Source organism: Nannospalax galili, unplaced genomic scaffold (assembly GCF_000622305.1).
Source record: "Nannospalax galili isolate Female #2095 unplaced genomic scaffold, S.galili_v1.0 scaffold291, whole genome shotgun sequence".
Taxonomy (NCBI): Eukaryota; Metazoa; Chordata; class Mammalia; order Rodentia; family Spalacidae; genus Nannospalax; species Nannospalax galili.
Genome location: NW_008330588.1, coordinates 826,514 through 845,862, shown reverse-complemented (window position 1 = coordinate 845,862; position 19,349 = coordinate 826,514). Strand labels below are relative to the sequence as shown.

Here is a 19,349-nt window from a genome sequence, read left to right as displayed (position 1 = left end):
AGACCAGTGTCGCCGACGCACAGTGAGACAACACTGTGAGCAGGGCGAGCAGCTGAGCTGCCATGGCTATCTGGCAGAACATCTTTATGCTGCTGAATCCAATGTGAAGAAAACTTGAAAACTGTGTATCTTAAAAAGTTGCTTCTCTAAACTGCTCACTTGTGTTGTCTTTAATAAAGGTATTGATCTCCTACAACTGCTGCAATGACTCTAGTCCTTCACCAGAATTAGCCTGAGACATACTGTAACATATGGTGATGACCCCAGGGAATTTGTAAAAGTCAGGTATTTATGGAGCAGGTTTCTCAGAAGTCCTGAGTGCTTAAAAGAGGAGCTTACTAAAAGTATCAGTATTTTGTCTAAGAATGAATACCTTAAAACTGGGTGATAATAATACTGAACATTTGGTTTTCTGAAGGAAAACGTTCCAAAGACAGTGTTTCTAGGCTAGTTATAAAAATATATCATTAAAACTAGAAATCTGAAAAGGGTTAAAATCTGCCAACGTGGATAGAACTTCCTAGACAGCAACGGAAGGAAGGAACAGCTTGCAGTGTTTTCTTTCCTACAGTCAGTTTTTCTGAGGTGTGCATGTGACAGGGCCTCACTATGTAATGCTGGCTGGCCTTGGTCTCAGAGATCCTCGGGATTAAAGGTGCACTCCCACTCCACCAGCTCCCAAGCCCTCTGACAAGTGAGGCAAGACAAGCAGGCCACCAGTTTTCATTTCATTTTCTATCACTTCCAAGTGGACAGAAAAGAAGCTATATTGTCTTTTCTGATTAAGACATTCTACTAATAAATAACCAATGAGTTCAAAAACATGATTGAAAAAAAATGGAAAATGACAAAGGGTCACGATAACCCTAGAAACCGACCCATTGTTTGACTGAGGAAAAAGAAAAACACAACAGAAGGGCAAGTTACCTCTCGAAGTGCTTCAGCGTAAGAGCTCATATCTGTCAGGATAACCAGTACGTGTTTCTCGCATTGGTAAGCCAGAAACTCAGCTGTGGTCAGAGCCAGGCGAGGAGTGATAATTCGCTCGATACTGAAAGGGAGGCAAAGCCTGGTCACTCAAACCAAAAAGTCATAATCAAACAATTCTGGAAACAAAGGCAGTTTTCCTTTTAAAGTTTTTATAAATTGAGGAGCGGAAAGAAAGCAACAATTATTTTAAAAATGCTTCATGAGGCAGTTAAGTGTCTTTACGTAATTACTTAGTGACACAAAGTTAAACTATTTCACAAATGTTAGTTTCTCAGAGCTAAGCAGCCTCTGAGCACTGAGAAAGGGGTATAAGAAAAGGAGGGCAAAGGGAATGGACAACACATTTCCCAGGTAAGAAGAACAGTTATTTACTGAGTATCAATTATGTCCCAGGTAACTTTTATATATGATCTCATTTAATATGTGCAACAGTCCTGTCAGGCATCATTGGTCACATTTTACAAGCTTCCGAGTCTAAGTAATTTGCCCAAAGCCAAGCAGCTTCCAAGAAGCAGGGCTAGAATTTAGGGCTACATCATTCCCAAAGTTTACGGGAACATTTTACCTCCCTCATCACCTTTGATCCTTAGTCTGTGTGAACAGGAGGAAACAGCTGTATTTACTTACGTTGGGTCATTAGCCAGGTTCAAAAAGAGGCAGACATTATCCATTGAGCCATTTTCTTCAAAGTCCGATTTGAAGAATCGGGCAGTTTCCATATTTACCTAAATATCAATGACTTCATCAGTGGTGGGAGAAAGCTCTCAATGTTTCTTTCTGATAAAAGGCAAGCTGTGGACCTAAATCATTCCCTCCTTTAAAACTTCAAGATGGGGTGGAAAGATGGCAGTGGTTATTAGCACTGGCTGCTCTTCCAGAAGACCTGGTTCAGCTTCCAGCATACTCATGGTGGCTAACAGCCATCTGTAATTCCAGTTCCAGGGGTCTGACATCCTATCAGGTCTCCATGGGCACTGCATACACTTGGTGTACTTACATACACGCAGGTAAAACACTCATACACATGAAGTAAAAAATAATTTTTAAAAAACTTCAAGCATCCCAATTATTTCTTTTCTTTTTCTCTTTTTTCAAAAGTGAACAGAGTAAAGCAGTTTGAGCACAAAAAATATTATTCTTAAGTTTTAGTCACATGCTAAATTTTATTCTTTAGTTTGGCCAAAAGGTACAACTTTTGTACCTAGAGATTAAGTTCATTACATACATGTATTATACTACTTTATTCCAGTAACACAATTTATGTGCTCCACTAAAATAGGAAAACACTTTACTTACACCCATAGCAGCAAACACAATTGCGAAGTTCTCCTCACTGTAATCCACTACATCTTTGGATTTCTTTACCAAACCAGCCTGGCGACAGATCTGAGCTGCAATCTGTTGAGGATTCAAAGAACTAAGCTGTAAACTAAAATAACACTTCCACAATAATGTCTACCCTCAAATCTTAAATACTTTCTCAATGAGTGAAACTGGGGGTGTCTTAGGAGACTTCCTCAACAAAGATAAAGTATAAGCAAGAATCCAGACACGCATGCACAAAGTTTCAATGTAACTGGGCGAGACAAACAATATGCTGGATTTTCATCTGGTTCCTCAGTAAGAGACCACTGTAGAAATGTTCTTGCTAAATGTCACACCAAACACTAGTTCTCACCTCATTGTGGGGTAAGCCAGCAGCAGAGAAGATGGGAATTTTCTGTCCCCTAGCAATGCTATTCATGCCATCAATGGCAGAAATACCAGTCTGAATCATCTCCTCTGGGTAGATTCGACACTGAGGATTGATTGGTTGACCTATTGGGTTTCCAAAAGGGAAAACTTTAGCATGTCTGTGTATCCATGAATAGAAGTAGAAATAAAACACCAGAAGACCAGACATGACTATATAAGGCATTTCTCTCTACTTAAAAGAAAAAAAAAAAATCAGTTATCTTTTTAAGTCTCAAACTTGAATTTTTCCCCTTTAGTCCTCCGTATACCTATAACACACAGCAATGGAGTTCAAGTCCCTAAAGTGAAAGGAAAAGTATTACACGTAAGAAATTTAATTTTGAAGCCATGGTCTTACCTGCTCTAGTGATATTTTACAATACCTTAATACTTGACATAAAATGCTGAGCTAATTTACAGGTAAAATTCATTTATTAAGTAATAAATAAAGTAACTGCATAATTTATGACCTAACAAGAACACTGGTTATCTTAGAATGATATTTCAAAAACGATTCTCCATCTGCCAAAGTTCCCAGGAGACAGAGGTTACTTTCCCTCAAACAGAACCCATTTATTGCCCTACCCATGATGTCAAGGAAGTCTTCAGCCAGTACCACAGGACCTCGGTCAATGGGTTTTCCTGATCCATTAAATACCCGACCTGTAAAACAGTAATAAGAGAGAATAGAACTGAACCTCCACATCTCTATATATGTTTTAGATTTTACATGGGCATGTTTAAAAGGAAATAGATCTGCACGCGGAATCAACGGCAACGCCCACTTACCAAGCATATCCTCAGAGACTGGTGTTCGAAGAATATCCCCAGTAAACTCACAGGATGTTTTCTTGGCATCTATACCTGAAGTCCCTTCAAATACCTATCAAGAAAGAGAATCAATCAGAAGGGAAAGGGAGTTTAGATCATGGACACTTATAACCAGACCACTGTCATAAGCAAGCAGAGAATGGCATTTACTTGTATAAAAGGTTGTTCAAAGCAGAAGAAAAAAAGAAAATTCAAGAACTTCAGGTCATCCTATAAAACCTAAAAACCACTGCTGTCTGGCATCTTGAACACACTATTTGAAAAACCTTTCCTTTCCCATAGCATTAAACTGGGAACTGTAAGGAACGGGAACTTAAGGCACTGAATCAGAACTGAATCATTTTGACATTACAATTAGTGAATGTAGCCTTCTGCTGCCCTCCTTTCATGGAGCCCCTTCTGTGTCTTCAGTCAGGAGACAGCTCAACTGACAGGTTGTGAGTGATACTTACCTGAACCACTGCTTTGGAACCACTAACTTCTAAAACTTGCCCACTTCTCTTTGTGCCATCTGGTAGTGTCAAGTGGACAATCTCAGCATATCTGGGAAACTAAGCAGGGAAAAAACAAAAACAAAAACAAAAGATCAATAACCAATATTCTACAAAGCTCCCCAACCTACTCTCTATGCCATCCCCACCACGGCCCTGTCTGTGCACTCCTCCCACCTTCCAACACTGGCAAGCTCATGTCAATTTAGTGGCAGTCCTTTTAACACACATCCATGGGCACACATACTGGCAAACTAGTATTAAGGTACAGAGAGAAAAGTATTAACCTGTGAAAATACAGCAATCACATTTATTGTATTGGACTCATGCTCAGTCTCCTTCAATTTGCTTCTAAACAGATAAGATATCCCTCTAATCTATTTAAAAATGTATCATCTCCAAAAGATCCTTTTTGTCTGTTTATTTTTGTTTTGAGGCAGGATGTAAAGTAACTAAGGCTGGCCCTGAGCACATCGTGTAACAGAGATAACCATGAACTCCTGATCCTCCTGTCTCTTCCTCCCAAGTTCTGGGATTACAAACTCCTGAACAACCACATCCAGCTGATCTATGTACTTAAGTGGAAAAGTACTAAATTCATCATTCAGCAACTTGTTTAACTTTAGTTGACATGTGTTTAACATATGTTGTGTCCTTTTAACTACTAACATGACTAACTGAAAGATTCATCATTTTGTGTGATGTGGGGGAAAAAAAACACCCTCCAAGCTACTGCACATTAGTGGATTATAAGACCTTTGAATGTTGGAGAAGTTAAAATGTGAATGGGCATCTTAGAATTAATGTTTAACTGACACAGTCAAAAATGACCATGTTATATTTCATTCAGCTGCTCAATCAATGAATCACAAGGTTGTTCCATGTTTACACTAGTACAATAATGATACAATAAACCCTTATTCTTGCATGGAACTCCACACACAAGTTGGTACGCTACATACTGACGGTGCCCATTCTGACCAATTATTTGCAAAGGTACTGCACTGACTTACCATGTCCTCACTACTACAAACAGATATTCTTTCCCTGTATCTTTGGCCAATCTTTTACCTTCTTATTCATCTGTAGTTTTATGGAATCTGGGCATTAATTTTCCTAGAAAAAATTTGCTTCATATCTTTTAATGTTGTTTACAGCACCTTCTTTCACACAAAAGTACATAAACCTTTTATGGAATAAAATGTATTACTGTTTTTTATGATTTATGCTTTTTCTGCTTATTTAGGAAAAGCTTCTACCTGAAAGTCATAAAAATGGCCTTCAGTACTTATGTTTCATTTTAGGTCTTTCGAGTTAATTTAAGTATCCATTTAGTTTTTCTCATTTTCATTTTGGAAATGAATAATCCTAACAATATTTGATTAGCAGAAAGTGTCTCCCTTGGCCTCATAATACCCAATATTCCAAGTCAAATATTCATGTGTGCCAGATGTAACTCCAGCACTCAGTGGCTGAAACAGGAGAAGCACCAAGTTCCAGGCCAGCCTAGGCTACACCAGTCTCAAAATGAGTGAATGAATGAATAAATAAGCAAAGACCTCATGTGTGCTGAGTTTGTTGTGGGCTCTTAACCTTGCTGCACAGGCATGTTGACTCCTTCACCAAATCCTCACGCCTACTCACTCCATCGCTGGTGGCAGTGGCTGGGGAGACTCAACCTCTACTGTTTTGGGTCTACTCATGTATTCGAAATTAAGTGGAATCACTCAAAGTAAATGGAATATCGATGTCTTTATGGTTATCTACAGTAAATTTTAAAGTTTTCTGTACGTAATTAGTTATACAGACCATAACTGACTTCTACATCCACAACCCTGCTCTATAGCATGTTTCTGATGGTTCTAACAGTTCAACTGGGGCATCTGCATTATCATATCAAGAAATGATGACAGCCACTGCCTTTCCAATTCCTTTACACTCAAATTCTCCCCATTGCATTGCTCATGTCAACCAACAAGATGGACAGCAATGGTCACGTGAAAACAGGCATTCTCATCTCGGACCTGATTACTTTAGCTTTAGTCCAGAGTTCCTTAAACCCTTGTAATTTCCTAGGTAACAGGAACAACAAAGATGAAAGCACACCTTCTATTATTCACAGCAAGCTCTTTTCAATCACACGTGTACCCTAACATGATGTCTCAAAGCCCTAAGAACAAAGGGGGGAGGGAGGAGTACTGGCTGTCAGGGGAAACAAACAGCCAGCTAGAAGACTAGAAGTTTCCAACACCCCATCCTCAGACCTGAGGAAGGGAGAGTTGATCAACAATGAACTCTTCATAAAAATACTAACCACAGAGGTTGGGAGAACTTGATTGCAGGTGAAAAGAAGACACCCACATACATATTCACAGGGTGCCACCCCCCCCACGCCCCTTTCACACTCCCACAGGACAGAAGCCCTGCACTCAGGACTCCTTGGGACTTTATGTATTTCCTCATCTGGCTGTTCATATACACCTAAGTACAGCTTTGATGATAAGTCAGTAGTGGTAAATTAACTGTTTTTCTGCTTTGAGTGAGAAGTTCTAGCAAGTTATGGAACATGAAGAGAGAACCTCTGATTTACAGCAAAGTCAGACAACAGCTGCGTGTAACCTAGACACAGTAGTCTATGTATGTGACTAATAAGCCTGTGGGATCTGCAGACAGTGTCAGAAATGAGTCAGATTTCAGGTCTACTGAAAGGCTGAACTCACTGTTGTGGAGGAACCTGTCCCTCTGTGTCAGAAGTACCAAGAGTAGAAGCCAGGGAGAAACGGGAGGTGCTCTCAATGACTTACACAGCACCGTTACTAGGGACTCCTGAGTGCGCTGTTGGCTTGCTGTCTTTGTTGTAGATGCTTGTAAAGAGGTTATGTTTGTTCCGTAAGAAGCTTTCTTATTTATTTCACCAGGTATTTTTCCTGGAGTTACTAAAAGGAGCATAAGGTTTTAAAGCTTAATCCATGAAAGTTTTTAATTACACGGCTACATTTACAAGAAAGTCAATCTTATTTTACTAGGATAAACACTACTTCTGTCATGTGCATTACTTTCTTATACAGGTAGTTTTACTTTTACTAATACCTAACACAAGTGCATTATCTTTATTTATTTATTTATTTACTTATTTATTTATTTATTTAATTTATTTATTTATTTGGTCTTTTTGAGACAGGGTCTCCCTGTAGCCCCAGCTGTCCTGGAACTCACTACATAGACCAGGCTGGCCTTGAACTCACAGAGATCCGCCTGCCTCTGCCTCCCGAGGGCTGGGGTTAAAGGCATGCGCCACCATGCCTGGCTACACAAGTGCATTTATTAAGAACTTTATTTTCCAGCCTAGCACTACTCTGGTTTTGCATTCTTAGACATGACTTGGAGAGCAGATCGCCACCTTCTATTCAGAAAGTATTTCTATATAATTATGTGGTTCTTGATCATATGGTGTACGCTGTGTGTATAAAACATTGTACTAAAAAAATTATTTGCGATCGTTTTCTTACCTGGACCTTACCCCAAAGTAACACCCAAAGAAGCTTCTCAACTCTCTTAAGACTGCTTCCCCAGAGCTGCGGAAGCCCTTACCAATACGGTCTGGTCTCTCATGGCATCACACACACACCTTCACACCCTTACTTCTTACAAAGGTATGCGCATGCTCCAAATGGGGAGGCCATTCTCAGGGCTCACCATTATATTTTCTGTGCTGAGCTCAGAGCTTAACACAACTGAAAACCTAAATGTTTAGCTGCTTTTTAATAATATATTTACTAACATTTAAAAAAGATTCTATTTTAGGGACAGGAGAGATGGCTTAGCAGTCAGGAGTGCTTACTGTTCTTAAAGGGACCCAGGTTCAGTTCCCAGCACCCTCATGAAGTAGCTCACACCCGCCTGTAACTCCAGTTCCAAAGTATTGTACACCTTCTCCTGGCCTCCTCTGGCTCCTCATGCACAGTGCACATAAAGTCACCCAAGCTCACACACATGCATATAATAAATCTTTTTAAAAATTCTATTTTTAGAGCTGGGCAAGGTGGTGTACATTTAGTCCCAGCATTTGGGAGGCAGAGGCAGGCGGATCTCTGTGAGTTCAAGGCCAGCCTGGTCTACGTAGTGAGTTCCAGGCCAGCTGGGGCTACAGGGAGACCCTGTCTCAAAAAACCAAAATAAAATAAATTGCAGTTTTAAAACGAGCCCGAATTTTATTTAGCAAAGACTGTAGAAAAAAGAGGTGGAGATGGTAAGAAAATAAAGCTTACAAATATTTTCCTCAAAAACAAAAATGGGGTTAGGACTTTAGTTCAATGGTACAGAGCACTTGCCTAGCATAATCCCAGTACTTAGGTAGAGACAGAAGGATTAGTGGTTCAAGTTATCCTTGGCTACATAGGGAGACTGAGGATAGCCTGGGATACCCTGTTTCAAAAAGACTAAAGAAAGAAAGGAAGGGAGGAAGGGAGGAAGGAGAAGGGAGGAAGGGAGGGAGGGAGGAAGGAGAAAGGGGGGAGGGAGGGAGGGAGGGAGGAGAGGGAAGGAGGGAAAAAGAAAAGAAAAAAATAGTTTGGTGTGATAGCTCATGCCTAACTATAATTCCAGCACTTGGGAGGCTGAGGCAGGAGACAGCCATGTGTCAGAGGTCAAATAATGCTACATACTCAATTCTAGGCCAGCCTGAGCCACAGAGAATGACTGAAAAATCCAAAATCCCTGAGGGATAGGGGGCTAGAGAGATGGCTCAGCAGGTTAAGGGCACTTGCCATGTTATCATGAGAACTGGAGTTCAGAGCTCATCACCTGTGCAACAAACTGGCCATCTCACACACACCTGCAAACCTGGCTCTGAAGGAGACAGAGCCGGGAACATGGCGGGAGCTTGTGGGTGTCCAGCCTAGTGAGTGAACAGGAGCTCCAGACTCAGGGAGAGACCCTGCTTCTAAGAACAGGCAGGGAGTGTCAGAGGACACACAATGCCTTCTTCTGGACTCCACACACGCACAGGTGCGTGTGCATATACACAGAAACACATACACATCAAAAGAAACCCTTAAAATAAAAATTTTCAAGCACAAATACCTGATAAAAGTCTAGGCTCTGTCTCTCATACAACATTAACAGATACTTGCCCAAATCTTAGAAGATCTGAGTGTAATTCTTTGAGGATTTGATCAATCTGGGGCTAATATGAAGCTGGCCAGGAGGAAGGCTTCCTCTTAAGATTAATGTCAGGGTTCCTTGCCACACACGGAAATGTTATTTTAGTGATAAAGTTAAAGGGAAAATGCATTCCACTCTATTACAAATGTTCCCCAATTTATTTTCTGTTCCCAAGGACCCACCTGCCTCCCAAGTGCTGGGATTAAAAGTGTGGAACACCACAGGCAGCTAAGGCTGCATTTTTACAAACAGCTAGACCATGCAGGACAGTGACATTACCTTCACGTGATCTAAGATCACTAGCGGACCATTCACTCCTGATACTGTCTTGTATGCTGGAAAGAGAAAAGAGTCAGCTTTAGTGAAACAACTCAAGAGCCTCTCTGGTATTACCAAAAGCCTCTCCACTTTATATACCTGTTACAACACAGAATACTCAAATGCTACACAATTTTCCAATTAATGTTTAAAATACAGCTGTTCCTGTACTTTCTATTTACCCATCTTCAAAACAGTTTGAAATTTACTGAGTAAGCCATTTTCTTAGCACCCAGGATACTAACTAAGCACTGATAAAGGTGGTTGCCCGCCTTTAAAAATCCCGTTTTAACACGGGGCATGGAGAGGGCTCCCGGGAGCACTGCAAAAACAGTAATGGTTTCTACCTGAAGGAAAGAACAGCGTGGAGAAGGTGGCACCCAGCTCAGCAGATGAAGAGGGAAAAGGCAATCCTTACAGCTTTGAGAAGTAAGAGAACACACGAGAAAAAGGAGGGGACGCTGTAATGAAACAGGATCATAGAAACTGGAAAAAGCTTGTGAAGGGGGGGCAGGGATGGTAAAGCAGATCAAGGGGTCAAGCAAAGTAAGTATTCTTTACTTGTTTTTTGAAACAGGGTGGTGCTCAGGTTGGCCTTGAACTTGCAGCAATTCTACCTCAGCCTCCCAAGTGCTGGGATTACAAGCAGGGGTGACCAACCAGGCAACAAAGATATTCTTAAAAATATTCTGGTGAGAGCTGGAGAGATGGCTCAGCGGTTAAGAGCACTGGCTACTCTTGCACAGGATCCGGGTTAGATTCCCAGCACCCACATGGTGCCTAGCAATCATCCGCAATTCCAGTTTCAGGGGATCTGACGCCCTTTTCTGACCTCCACCAGCATTGCACAACACAGGAGCACTTACATACATGCAGGCAATACACACATACACATAAAATAAAATTTAAAAAATATGCTGGTGAGAGGGCTCAGCAGGTAAAGGCACTTGCCACCAAGCCTGATGGTCTGGAGTTCCCTACATGGTGAAATAGAACTGACTCCTTCAAATTGTCCTCCACATTTGGGCCATGACCACACACTTACAAACACATATACACTCACAAATAATAAACATAGTAAAAATTTAAGTACATATACAATAGAGAATTTTTTAGGATCAGCAGGGTGTAGTGTTCCATGCCTGTAAGCCAAGAAGGCAGAGGGAAGAGATGGTGAATTCCAGGCTAGCCTTGGCTAATGTGAGACCCTGTCCCCAAAACAAACAAGAGCCAAATGTTACTAACAGACTAGAGACTGATATTATCACTGCAAAGTATGCCCCAGAAAGAAACTTCTAGTCTACTATGCATTTCAGAAAGGAGGTAGTGGCCCTTGCTGGCAAATGTCATGGTGATTCAACATAAAAACGAATCCTTAGGAAAGAGCATTTTAACAGGAAACTTCAGAATTCACTATATTTCATAATTAGAACATCTAAAAACAGATACGTTTTTGAAGAAAATAATAATAATTTATATGATGATGCTGTTAATCGATGAGGAATTTTTCACATGCTTGATTTCTTTTGAGATCTTGTAAGGAGTGTGGACAAAGACTCCTGGCACAAATATCATCCTGGGAATGAGGAAACCATGTAGTGACCAGTCTGTCCACTCTGAGCTTCAGAATCCCTTCAGCCCAAGGCCAGGAGGAAAGTGTCCTGGACGAATTCTGGGAAGGGGCAGGCAGACTCTATTTCATACACCTGAGACACTTACAGCCAGGTATCAAGTGTTTATTTGAAAATATCAGAACTGTGAGGTTCTCAGTAGAGGTCCCCAACAGAGATTGCTTTTTAATAAACCCTGGATTAAAAAAGAAAAACACCTCACAATTTGGAAAGGTAAGCACCTAAACAGATGGCAATATGAAAAGCCAATCTTTCCCCTTAAGATGTGTGATATTTTCAGCCCACTTTTTAAAAGCACCCCACTGTTTTCAGACAATCTTATACTATTTTTTAAAAATATTTTATTTATTATTTTTATATGTATGAATATATTGCCTGCATGTATGTGAGTGCATCCCTGTCGTGCAATGCCCCGGAGATCAGAAGAGGGTGTTGGATTCCCCTGGAACTGGAGTTAAGGACATTTTGTAGCCGTCATGTAGGTGCTGGGAATCGAACCGGGTCCTCTGCAAGCACAGTCATTGCCTTTAACTGCTGAGCCATCTCTCCAGCCCCTTATACTATTTTTGTGTGTGTGTGTATGTGTGTATGAGTGTAATGCCAGCATGTATGTAAGTGCACCTGTGTTGTGCAAAGCCTGCGGAGGCCAGAAGAGAGCACTGGATCCCCTGGAACTGGAGTTATGGAAAATTGTTAGCTGCCATGTGGGTGCTAGGAATCGAACACCGGTCCTCTAAAACAGTAAATGCTAAACTAAGCAAGTGCTCTACCATTGAGCTACAGCCCCAGCTAATCAGTCGATGTCTAAACATAAAGCAAAATTACAAATGACAAAACTGATGAGTAATTAACAGAATGAAGCTTTCGGTGTTCATTTACTTTCAGATATAGCACCCTTTAAATTTCAGTTTTCCTTTCTTCCCTTTGGGCTTTTATCTTAGCAGTTTTAAGGGTTTAAAAAACTGTGATTTAGAATCACTTTTGATAGATAGGCTATAGCTTTTTTTTTTTTTTCTTTTTTTTTTTAAACACATTATTCCAGGCTTTTAAAAACCTCTGGCCAGGTGTGGTGGTATACACCTTTAATTCCAGCACTGGGGTGGCAGAGGCAGGGAGCTCTCTGTGAATTCACAGCCAGCCTAGTCTACATAGGGAGTTCCAGGCCAGCCAGGACTACACATTGAGACCCTTGCCTTAGAATAACAACAAAAATAATGAAAATGTCCTCGTTTCCATTTTAAAAGACTCCAAATAATCTATTTTCAATGATTTTCTAGAATCGTTTTGTAGAACTAGAAAGTCAGCTCCATGACTTCTTGAAACCCAGTTTAAGAAAAAAATAGAAACCAGCCAGGTGTGGTGGCACACCCCCTTAATTAATCCCAGCATTTAGGAGGCAGAGGTAGGCAGATCTCAGTGAGGTCCAGGTCAGCCTGGTCTATATAGCAAGTTCCAGGCCAGCTGGAGTTAGGAGGGCCCTATCTCAAAAAACAAACAAAAAAAAAAAAGAAAAGAAAAAGAAACCCAGACTTCCCCAAAACCTTTCCTATACAGTGAGGTTCCAGGGAGGGGATCCAGTTGTGATACTGATAAATTCTCAAAACAGAATGTCATTAAAATCCCTCAAATTCTTAAAATTCTCTTTTTTTTTTCTCAAAGAAAGCACCTTCTTTGAATTTCTAATATCTCAAAGACTGTACTTCAGAATCTCATGGTTAAAATCCAAACTCATTCCACACTATGAGTTTTGCCAGTCACAAGCTGAACACATGACCAAGAAAAAAGCAGCATTAGTCATGGCTTTTCCTAGAACCGGCAAATGGAGCTGATTGACAGAGGAGACAGGATGAGAAGGCCCTGAGTTCAATCCCCAACAACAAATGGACAAGAAAATCCACTCTATGACAATGTATATACATATCCTTTTAAAAGTCAGTTAGTGCACATTAATTAACTAATGAACAGCCAACAGGCCCAGAACACATCTGATAAGTGTTTCTCATTTAATCTCTGAAGTGTATTGATACACTAGTTATGATCTGCAAGTTTCAGAAGGGACAACTAATTCCCAGAGGAGACAGGTAGCTTGACCAGGCACCTGAACCTAATGCCCATCTCCAGTCACTTGTTCTTAAACTGCACTCCAGGTCAAATCCTAAACCCAAACAGGCAGGGTTGCTTTGCTTTTGTGGAGTGGGACTCGTTATTTCCAAGAATTATGTACGGAAGCTAGGCATAGTGGCACATTCTTGTCATCTTAGCACTTAGATTAAGATGACAAGAATGTGCCGCTTTGCCCAGCCTAAGTGTTCAAGGCCAGTCTGGGCTACACAGTGAGACCCCATTTCAAAAAATGAATTATGGAGCAGGGCACTAAGGCGCACACCTTTAGTCCCAGCACTCAGGAGGCAGAGGCAGGTAGATCACTGTAAGCTTGAAACTAGCCCAGTCTGTCAACATAGCAAGTTCTAGGCCAGCTGGGGTTATCAGGAGGACCCTGTCTCAAAAAGACCAAAAAGAATTAAGTAGCAACACTACTCAAAATAATTTCATGGCTCTATAGTCTTAGCTATAAAAAATGGGAACTATTTCTACTTTAACACACAGGCAACATTTTTCTAGTGTCTACCTCTGTCACTGCTGCAAAGCTATCTTCCTCCAATGCATCTGTAGCTACTACAAGAGCAGGTTTGGGGGCCTCTACTGAAACCATTGTAGTCACCGGCATATTCAAGCAATACAAGCTCTACAGGCCAAGAACCCAGCGTCTGACAAAGAAGGTGCAGTTTCCCCGCAGTGGCAATCTGAAAAACACAAGGACACCACCTGCGGTACAAATCTTGAGAGGACACACTCTGTTCAGCTTAAAGTGACATATCAAAACTAAGCCAATAAATGTCATAACCTGAGCTAAATAAAAATACTGCTAATTTAATTTTTGGAGAGTGTGGCATGCTTTCACTGAGCATTTTCAGATTATCTGATTTTATCTTTATAAAATGTTACAAGGTTAGCAAGGTTGCTACAATCTACCTTACACTCAAGGAAACTAAAAGCCCAGGGAAATCTGTTACCAAATGGAGGAGCCAGGAGCCAGACTCACTAACTCTTTTGTTTTGCTTTTCTTTAATTATATAGTTGCTACTCTACTATCCTGTAACATCTCTGACCTTAGCTTACAGTGTAATTGAAAAGGGGATCTCAAAGGTCCCAGCACTTCAACAATAAGTAGGCACAAGAAGATAGCTTAAATACAAAGTTCAGACCTTTTCATAGTAATGAAAGTACTTGTCAAGTAAACAGCACAAAAAACAAACACCACCTTTTATTCCTCAACAATATCCTTTCAGCCCTTCTTACAACTGTTAATAGTTGGAAACAGCAGGGCATGATGGCACTTGCCTTATTAATCCCAGCCCTCAGGAGGCAGAGGCAGGTGGAGCTCTGGGAGTTCAAGGCCAGCTTGGTCTACATGATTTCCAAGCCAGCGAGGACCACAGAGTGAGACCCTGTCTTGTACAGCTTCCAAGACAATATACTATTCTTCAAGCATCAAAAACCAATGACAGGGACTGGAGAGACGGCTCAGTAGTTCAGAACACCGGCTGCTATTCCAGAAGACCTGGGTCTGATTCCCACATAGAGACTAACAACCATTCACAACTCTAGCTCCAGGGAATCTGCTGCCCTCTTCTGACCTCCACAAGCTTTGCACAACATAGGTGCACTTACATAGACACAAACAAAACACTCACACACATAGTATAAAAATAAGTAACTCAGAAAAAAAATTAAAAATCCATGATCTATTGGGAAACTGAAGCAGGAAGATGACTGTTACACTGCACAGCAAGCTCCAGTCCGTCCAGGGATGCAGAGTGAAGACTCCGCCTCGAAAAAACACACCAACCAACCAATCAATAAACAAAGCCCCAAGATCTACAAAGATGTGAGAGAACACATTACTTCGTTGGATGACATGCTTTTCCTCCTTCAGGGAAAGAGGTTGTTCAGCACCACTAACACCCTCAAGGATTGTGACATAGTCAAAGTAAAGCAGTCGACAGCCATTTCACAATAAGTTCTAGCTCTTTAGGCTCCACCTTAATAGCAAAACAAAAACTCAGAAAGCAATTACCTGGTTATGCAAGAAGAGCAGAGCGCTACCCCTGAGAAATGGACACCTGAAAGTGAAGTTCTAGAAGAAAAACAAGATGATTTCCTTGCTCTACATTTTCCTGTGGAACTGCTTATGATGCAACAAAGTTAAAGTTAGTGGACACATGGGTCTTAAGAAAGAGATGATCAAGCTCAGAATATTTAGTGTCAAAAGCTCTTTAAATATTATTGGTCTTTGGTCAAGGTTTAAAAGAAAGGCAAGTTTTCTTTCCTTGTGAATTTAGAAAGGCAAACGATGTACTCAAAAGCATTTACTGATTTCAGAGCTGACTGGTCTTCTTTCCATTTCTACCCAACAGCCCTACAGACCTGAGGGTGTCTTAGCAGGCTCTGGCTTGCACTGGGCACCTAGCGATGCTACTCATCTCTTCACTCAATGAGTGCTTAAACTGTACTTTAGACAGCATCATCAAACTTTTAAAAAATTAAGGTGTTAATACTTGAACATTTACAATCCTTGACTAGAATAAAAAATGTGACAAAAGATGGTAATTCAAATGCAGTTAATGTTCACCTAAGTAGGATTATCATTTCTGATGTTTTAAAATAGCTCACAGGAGGGAAATTCAATCCAATCAGGTATCCTAACTCCTGACTCACTCCATTATATTAAGAACCGATCCAATAAACTATTGGGAGTTTAAGTGCAAGCAATGGAAGAATTTCAGGACACTTCCTAGGTTGGACACTGTGTGAGCAGGAGGATGAGGAGGCCAGAGGTTCCACTGTAAGCACTTTCTGTAGCAACTTGGTAAGGAGGAAGCTCTACGGGAGAAATTCCTCAGCTACTGGCTAAGCATATGTAGAAGGTGCAGAAATTATATCCACCTCCCTCTACAGTGTAGCCAGGGAGTAGTCTTCTGACAGAGCCATTGTTTCATTTGATACTCTCTGAACTGACAGGGAATGATTATTTGGAAACACACTATTGTATCCTTATGTAATTTTTTTCTAAAAGCAATACTAATGTCTACAGAGTTTGCCCAAAGGAGAGCACACAAATCCAATTCATATGAGAATCTGCAATCATTAGGCATAAATTTGCCAAGATGCATGTCAGAATACAACATCTGTCGATTTCCTAAACACTAACTTCTGCTCATAAGAACTCCCAACAGGCATTCTCTAATTTATGCCATTCCAAGCAATCCAATCTCTCTAATGTGTTTTCTTCAGTCCTCACAGTGCAGTGTTATCACATGACCCACTGACAGTTCAGGATGGGATTAGTCAGTCTGGAGGGCGCCTCACTAAAACCCTTCATCTGAAATTCTTTTTAACCAATGAGCCACCCACAGACAGAGACAGGCTGGCAATTAACTAGAGCAAACGCAATCAATCTTATTTCCTGGAAAACAACCTAATTTTCCAAGCTTTTTTTTTTTAAAAAGTCTACTTCCAAAGCTCAGCCCGCAATTTCTATGGAAGCTGTGAAGAGGTTTGATGCCATCCAACTCTAATCTTCAGCAACCAACCGCCATGTCTTTTGGAACTGCTGACTAGTCTATTCAAACCTGGTTTATTAAGGCCTTTTATAATTACTTAAACGAGCCTATGCATAGAACGCCAGATGAGGGCAAAGCTTCTTGGTTTCGCCAAGGAACCTTGAATTCAACCAAGTCGATTAACTGATGAGCAAACAAATGAAGAGGTCGAAAAAGGCCCAGCACGGATTAAGATATCTAGATTTTTCAGTTCCTCCTTTGCTAATAATTAGATGCCTGGCAACTCTTCTTCCCTGAACCCTGAGCTTCTCGCCTGTAAAACGAGAGGCTTGGACTGCATGACTCGCAGGGTGCTTTTCAGCTCGAAGGTTCTCTGATATCTAGGTGTCCATGCAGCAGTCCCTCCACCACCAAGCCGCATCTCCCTCTTAGCCGCGGACCTGACCTCCATCCAGACAGGCCTGCCCACGTCAGCGAGAGCTCTACCCCGTCTGCTGGGTCCACCCGGGGCAGGAGACAACCACCTGCCCAGAGCTTCAGGGCGCAGAGAGGGCGTCCCCTCGACCCCGAGACCGTCAACCTAGGCCAGGAGGCGGGGAAGACCCAGTGACAAGTGGCCAAGGAGAAGGCAAGCCCTGAGAATGTTGCAGCCCCAGGGACCCGGGAGGGTGGGGCGGTCGCCAGGAGCCCACCGGCCCCAGGGAACATTCCAGTCAGTGCTCGGCCGCCTAGGTCGCGGAAATGCACACTCAAGGCTGGGGGTCTGGGGGCCCGCGGAGGGAAGCAGCCCTTTCGGCAGCCCTGCGCCGGGCAGGTGATCCCCAGCCCGGGGCTGCGGCCGGCGCGCGATACTCACTGAGCCGAGGCTGGGAGAGGTAGTTCCGGCTCACCGCCAGCACCTGCTCCCGCGCTCCCGCCATCGGCCCACTAGTGGGCACGGGCAGCTCGGGCGCGGCCCCATTCACGATCCCCCGCATCGCCCGCAGCGCCATCTTGTCTCCTCCGTCCGGACTGGCCCCGTCGCGCCGCCGCGCAGGCGCAGATATAGCGGGGCGGCCCGCGGAGCCGGCCCCGCCCATGCGCGCTGCGGAGCTGTGGTCTGGCCCCGCCTCCTCGGCGGAGCTCCGCCTCCGGCCTCGTGACTCCGGCTCTGCGTGGGCGGCGCCCGGTGCGCGTGCGCGGGACTGGGGAGCTGACCAGCGTGCTGGGAGCTTGAGCGCGAGCGCGGGGCCGGGCTTGGGAAAAGGGAAGTGGAAGGGACAGAACACTCGAGAAAGAAAAGAGATGCCTTGGAAAGCAGGGAGGCAGGAGGGAGGAGAACACGTAGAAGAAAGCACGTACCTCGGATGTCCATTGTAGAATGCTCTTTCACTGCATTGAAGAGACCCCAAACTCGGAAAACCACCTTCAAAAGCAGAGTATCAAACCAATTCCAGGGACTGGAGAGATGACTCAGCGATGAAGAGCACAGGCTGTTCCATTCCCAGCACCCACATGGTAGCTAACAACCGTCCTCCAGTTATAGGGCATCCAGTGCTATCTTCTGACTTACTTGAGTATTGCACGACACGGGTGCACTTGTGTACATGCAGGCAATACATCCACACACATAAAAATAATAAAAATTTTAAAACCAATTCTAGTGATTACTAACACGGGCTAATAATTTGTACCATAATTGATTTCACTTTGTCTTTGGACCTGATAAATCAACTGAGGTATCTGTTCAACAAACATGCATTGACTTCCTTTAAGGTGTGCATATCTGTAGGAAAGACCAAAACAGGGACAGATTTGTAAACCATTTAAGGAGTGGAACTCACACAACTGGCTATGGAGGGTGGACAGCCAGGGCTTGATGGAGCAGTGAATTGATTGTGGTTCTGTTTACAGTCTGAGAACAGAAAAGCACGTCAGAAACTGCTGGCATTGGGCAAGGCAAGGAAAGACTATTCTGTTTGGAATCTGTTCAATTTCCATAGATTGTTGATAAATACCGAAGAAGATAACTAGACTGAGGAGAGATAAGCTTTGTGACTTATCAGGTTGGGAATGTAGAGATTAAAAAAAAAACAAAAACAAAGTGAGCGGGTCGTGGTGGCGAACGCCTTTAATCCCAGCACTTGGGAGGCAGAGGCAGGAGGATCTCTGTGAATTTGAGGCCAGCCTGGTCTACAGAGTGAGTTCCAGGCAGCTGGAGCTACAGGGAGACCCTGTCTCAAAAGACCAAACAAACAAACAAGTGAAAACAAGAGTGGGAAGATGCCAAAAGAACCCTTAGGATTAGGGGATGGACACAGTATTTTGCAATTTTATCAGAAATGAGGAGAATTCAGCATTCCTGTTCCAAAACTCAAAAGAAGAGAAAATTTTGGCAACAGAGAGATTGTTGCCAGAAACCTAAGGGACTAGCAGTGGGAGGGGGAGTCCATTGATTGCACTTGGCCATTAGAAAATCAGTGGTACTGGTATATACCAGTAAGTAACCCAAGCACTCGGGAGGTACAGGCGAGAGGATCAAGAGTTCAAGGCCATTCTTGGTCGCCTTCAGCTACATAGGAGTTTGA

General features: G+C 42.5%; 1 protein-coding gene across 1 annotated transcript in view; it reads right to left on the bottom strand.

The window, feature by feature from the left end:
- Atp6v1b2 (ATPase H+ transporting V1 subunit B2) overlaps window positions 1-17,861 on the bottom strand; it is a 28,813-nt gene extending 10,952 nt beyond the window's left edge. The window contains exons 1-9 of the mRNA XM_008850193.2: window positions 17,639-17,861; window positions 9,489-9,544; window positions 4,008-4,106; window positions 3,514-3,607; window positions 3,310-3,387; window positions 2,669-2,808; window positions 2,287-2,388; window positions 1,618-1,715; window positions 928-1,051 (exon numbers count right to left, since the gene is read on the bottom strand). Of these exons, the coding sequence (XP_008848415.1) occupies window positions 928-1,051; window positions 1,618-1,715; window positions 2,287-2,388; window positions 2,669-2,808; window positions 3,310-3,387; window positions 3,514-3,607; window positions 4,008-4,106; window positions 9,489-9,544; window positions 17,639-17,861 (1,014 nt within the window). The remainder of the gene's footprint in view (window positions 1-927; window positions 1,052-1,617; window positions 1,716-2,286; window positions 2,389-2,668; window positions 2,809-3,309; window positions 3,388-3,513; window positions 3,608-4,007; window positions 4,107-9,488; window positions 9,545-17,638) is intronic.
- Between the last annotated feature and the right edge of the window lie 1,488 nt (window positions 17,862-19,349).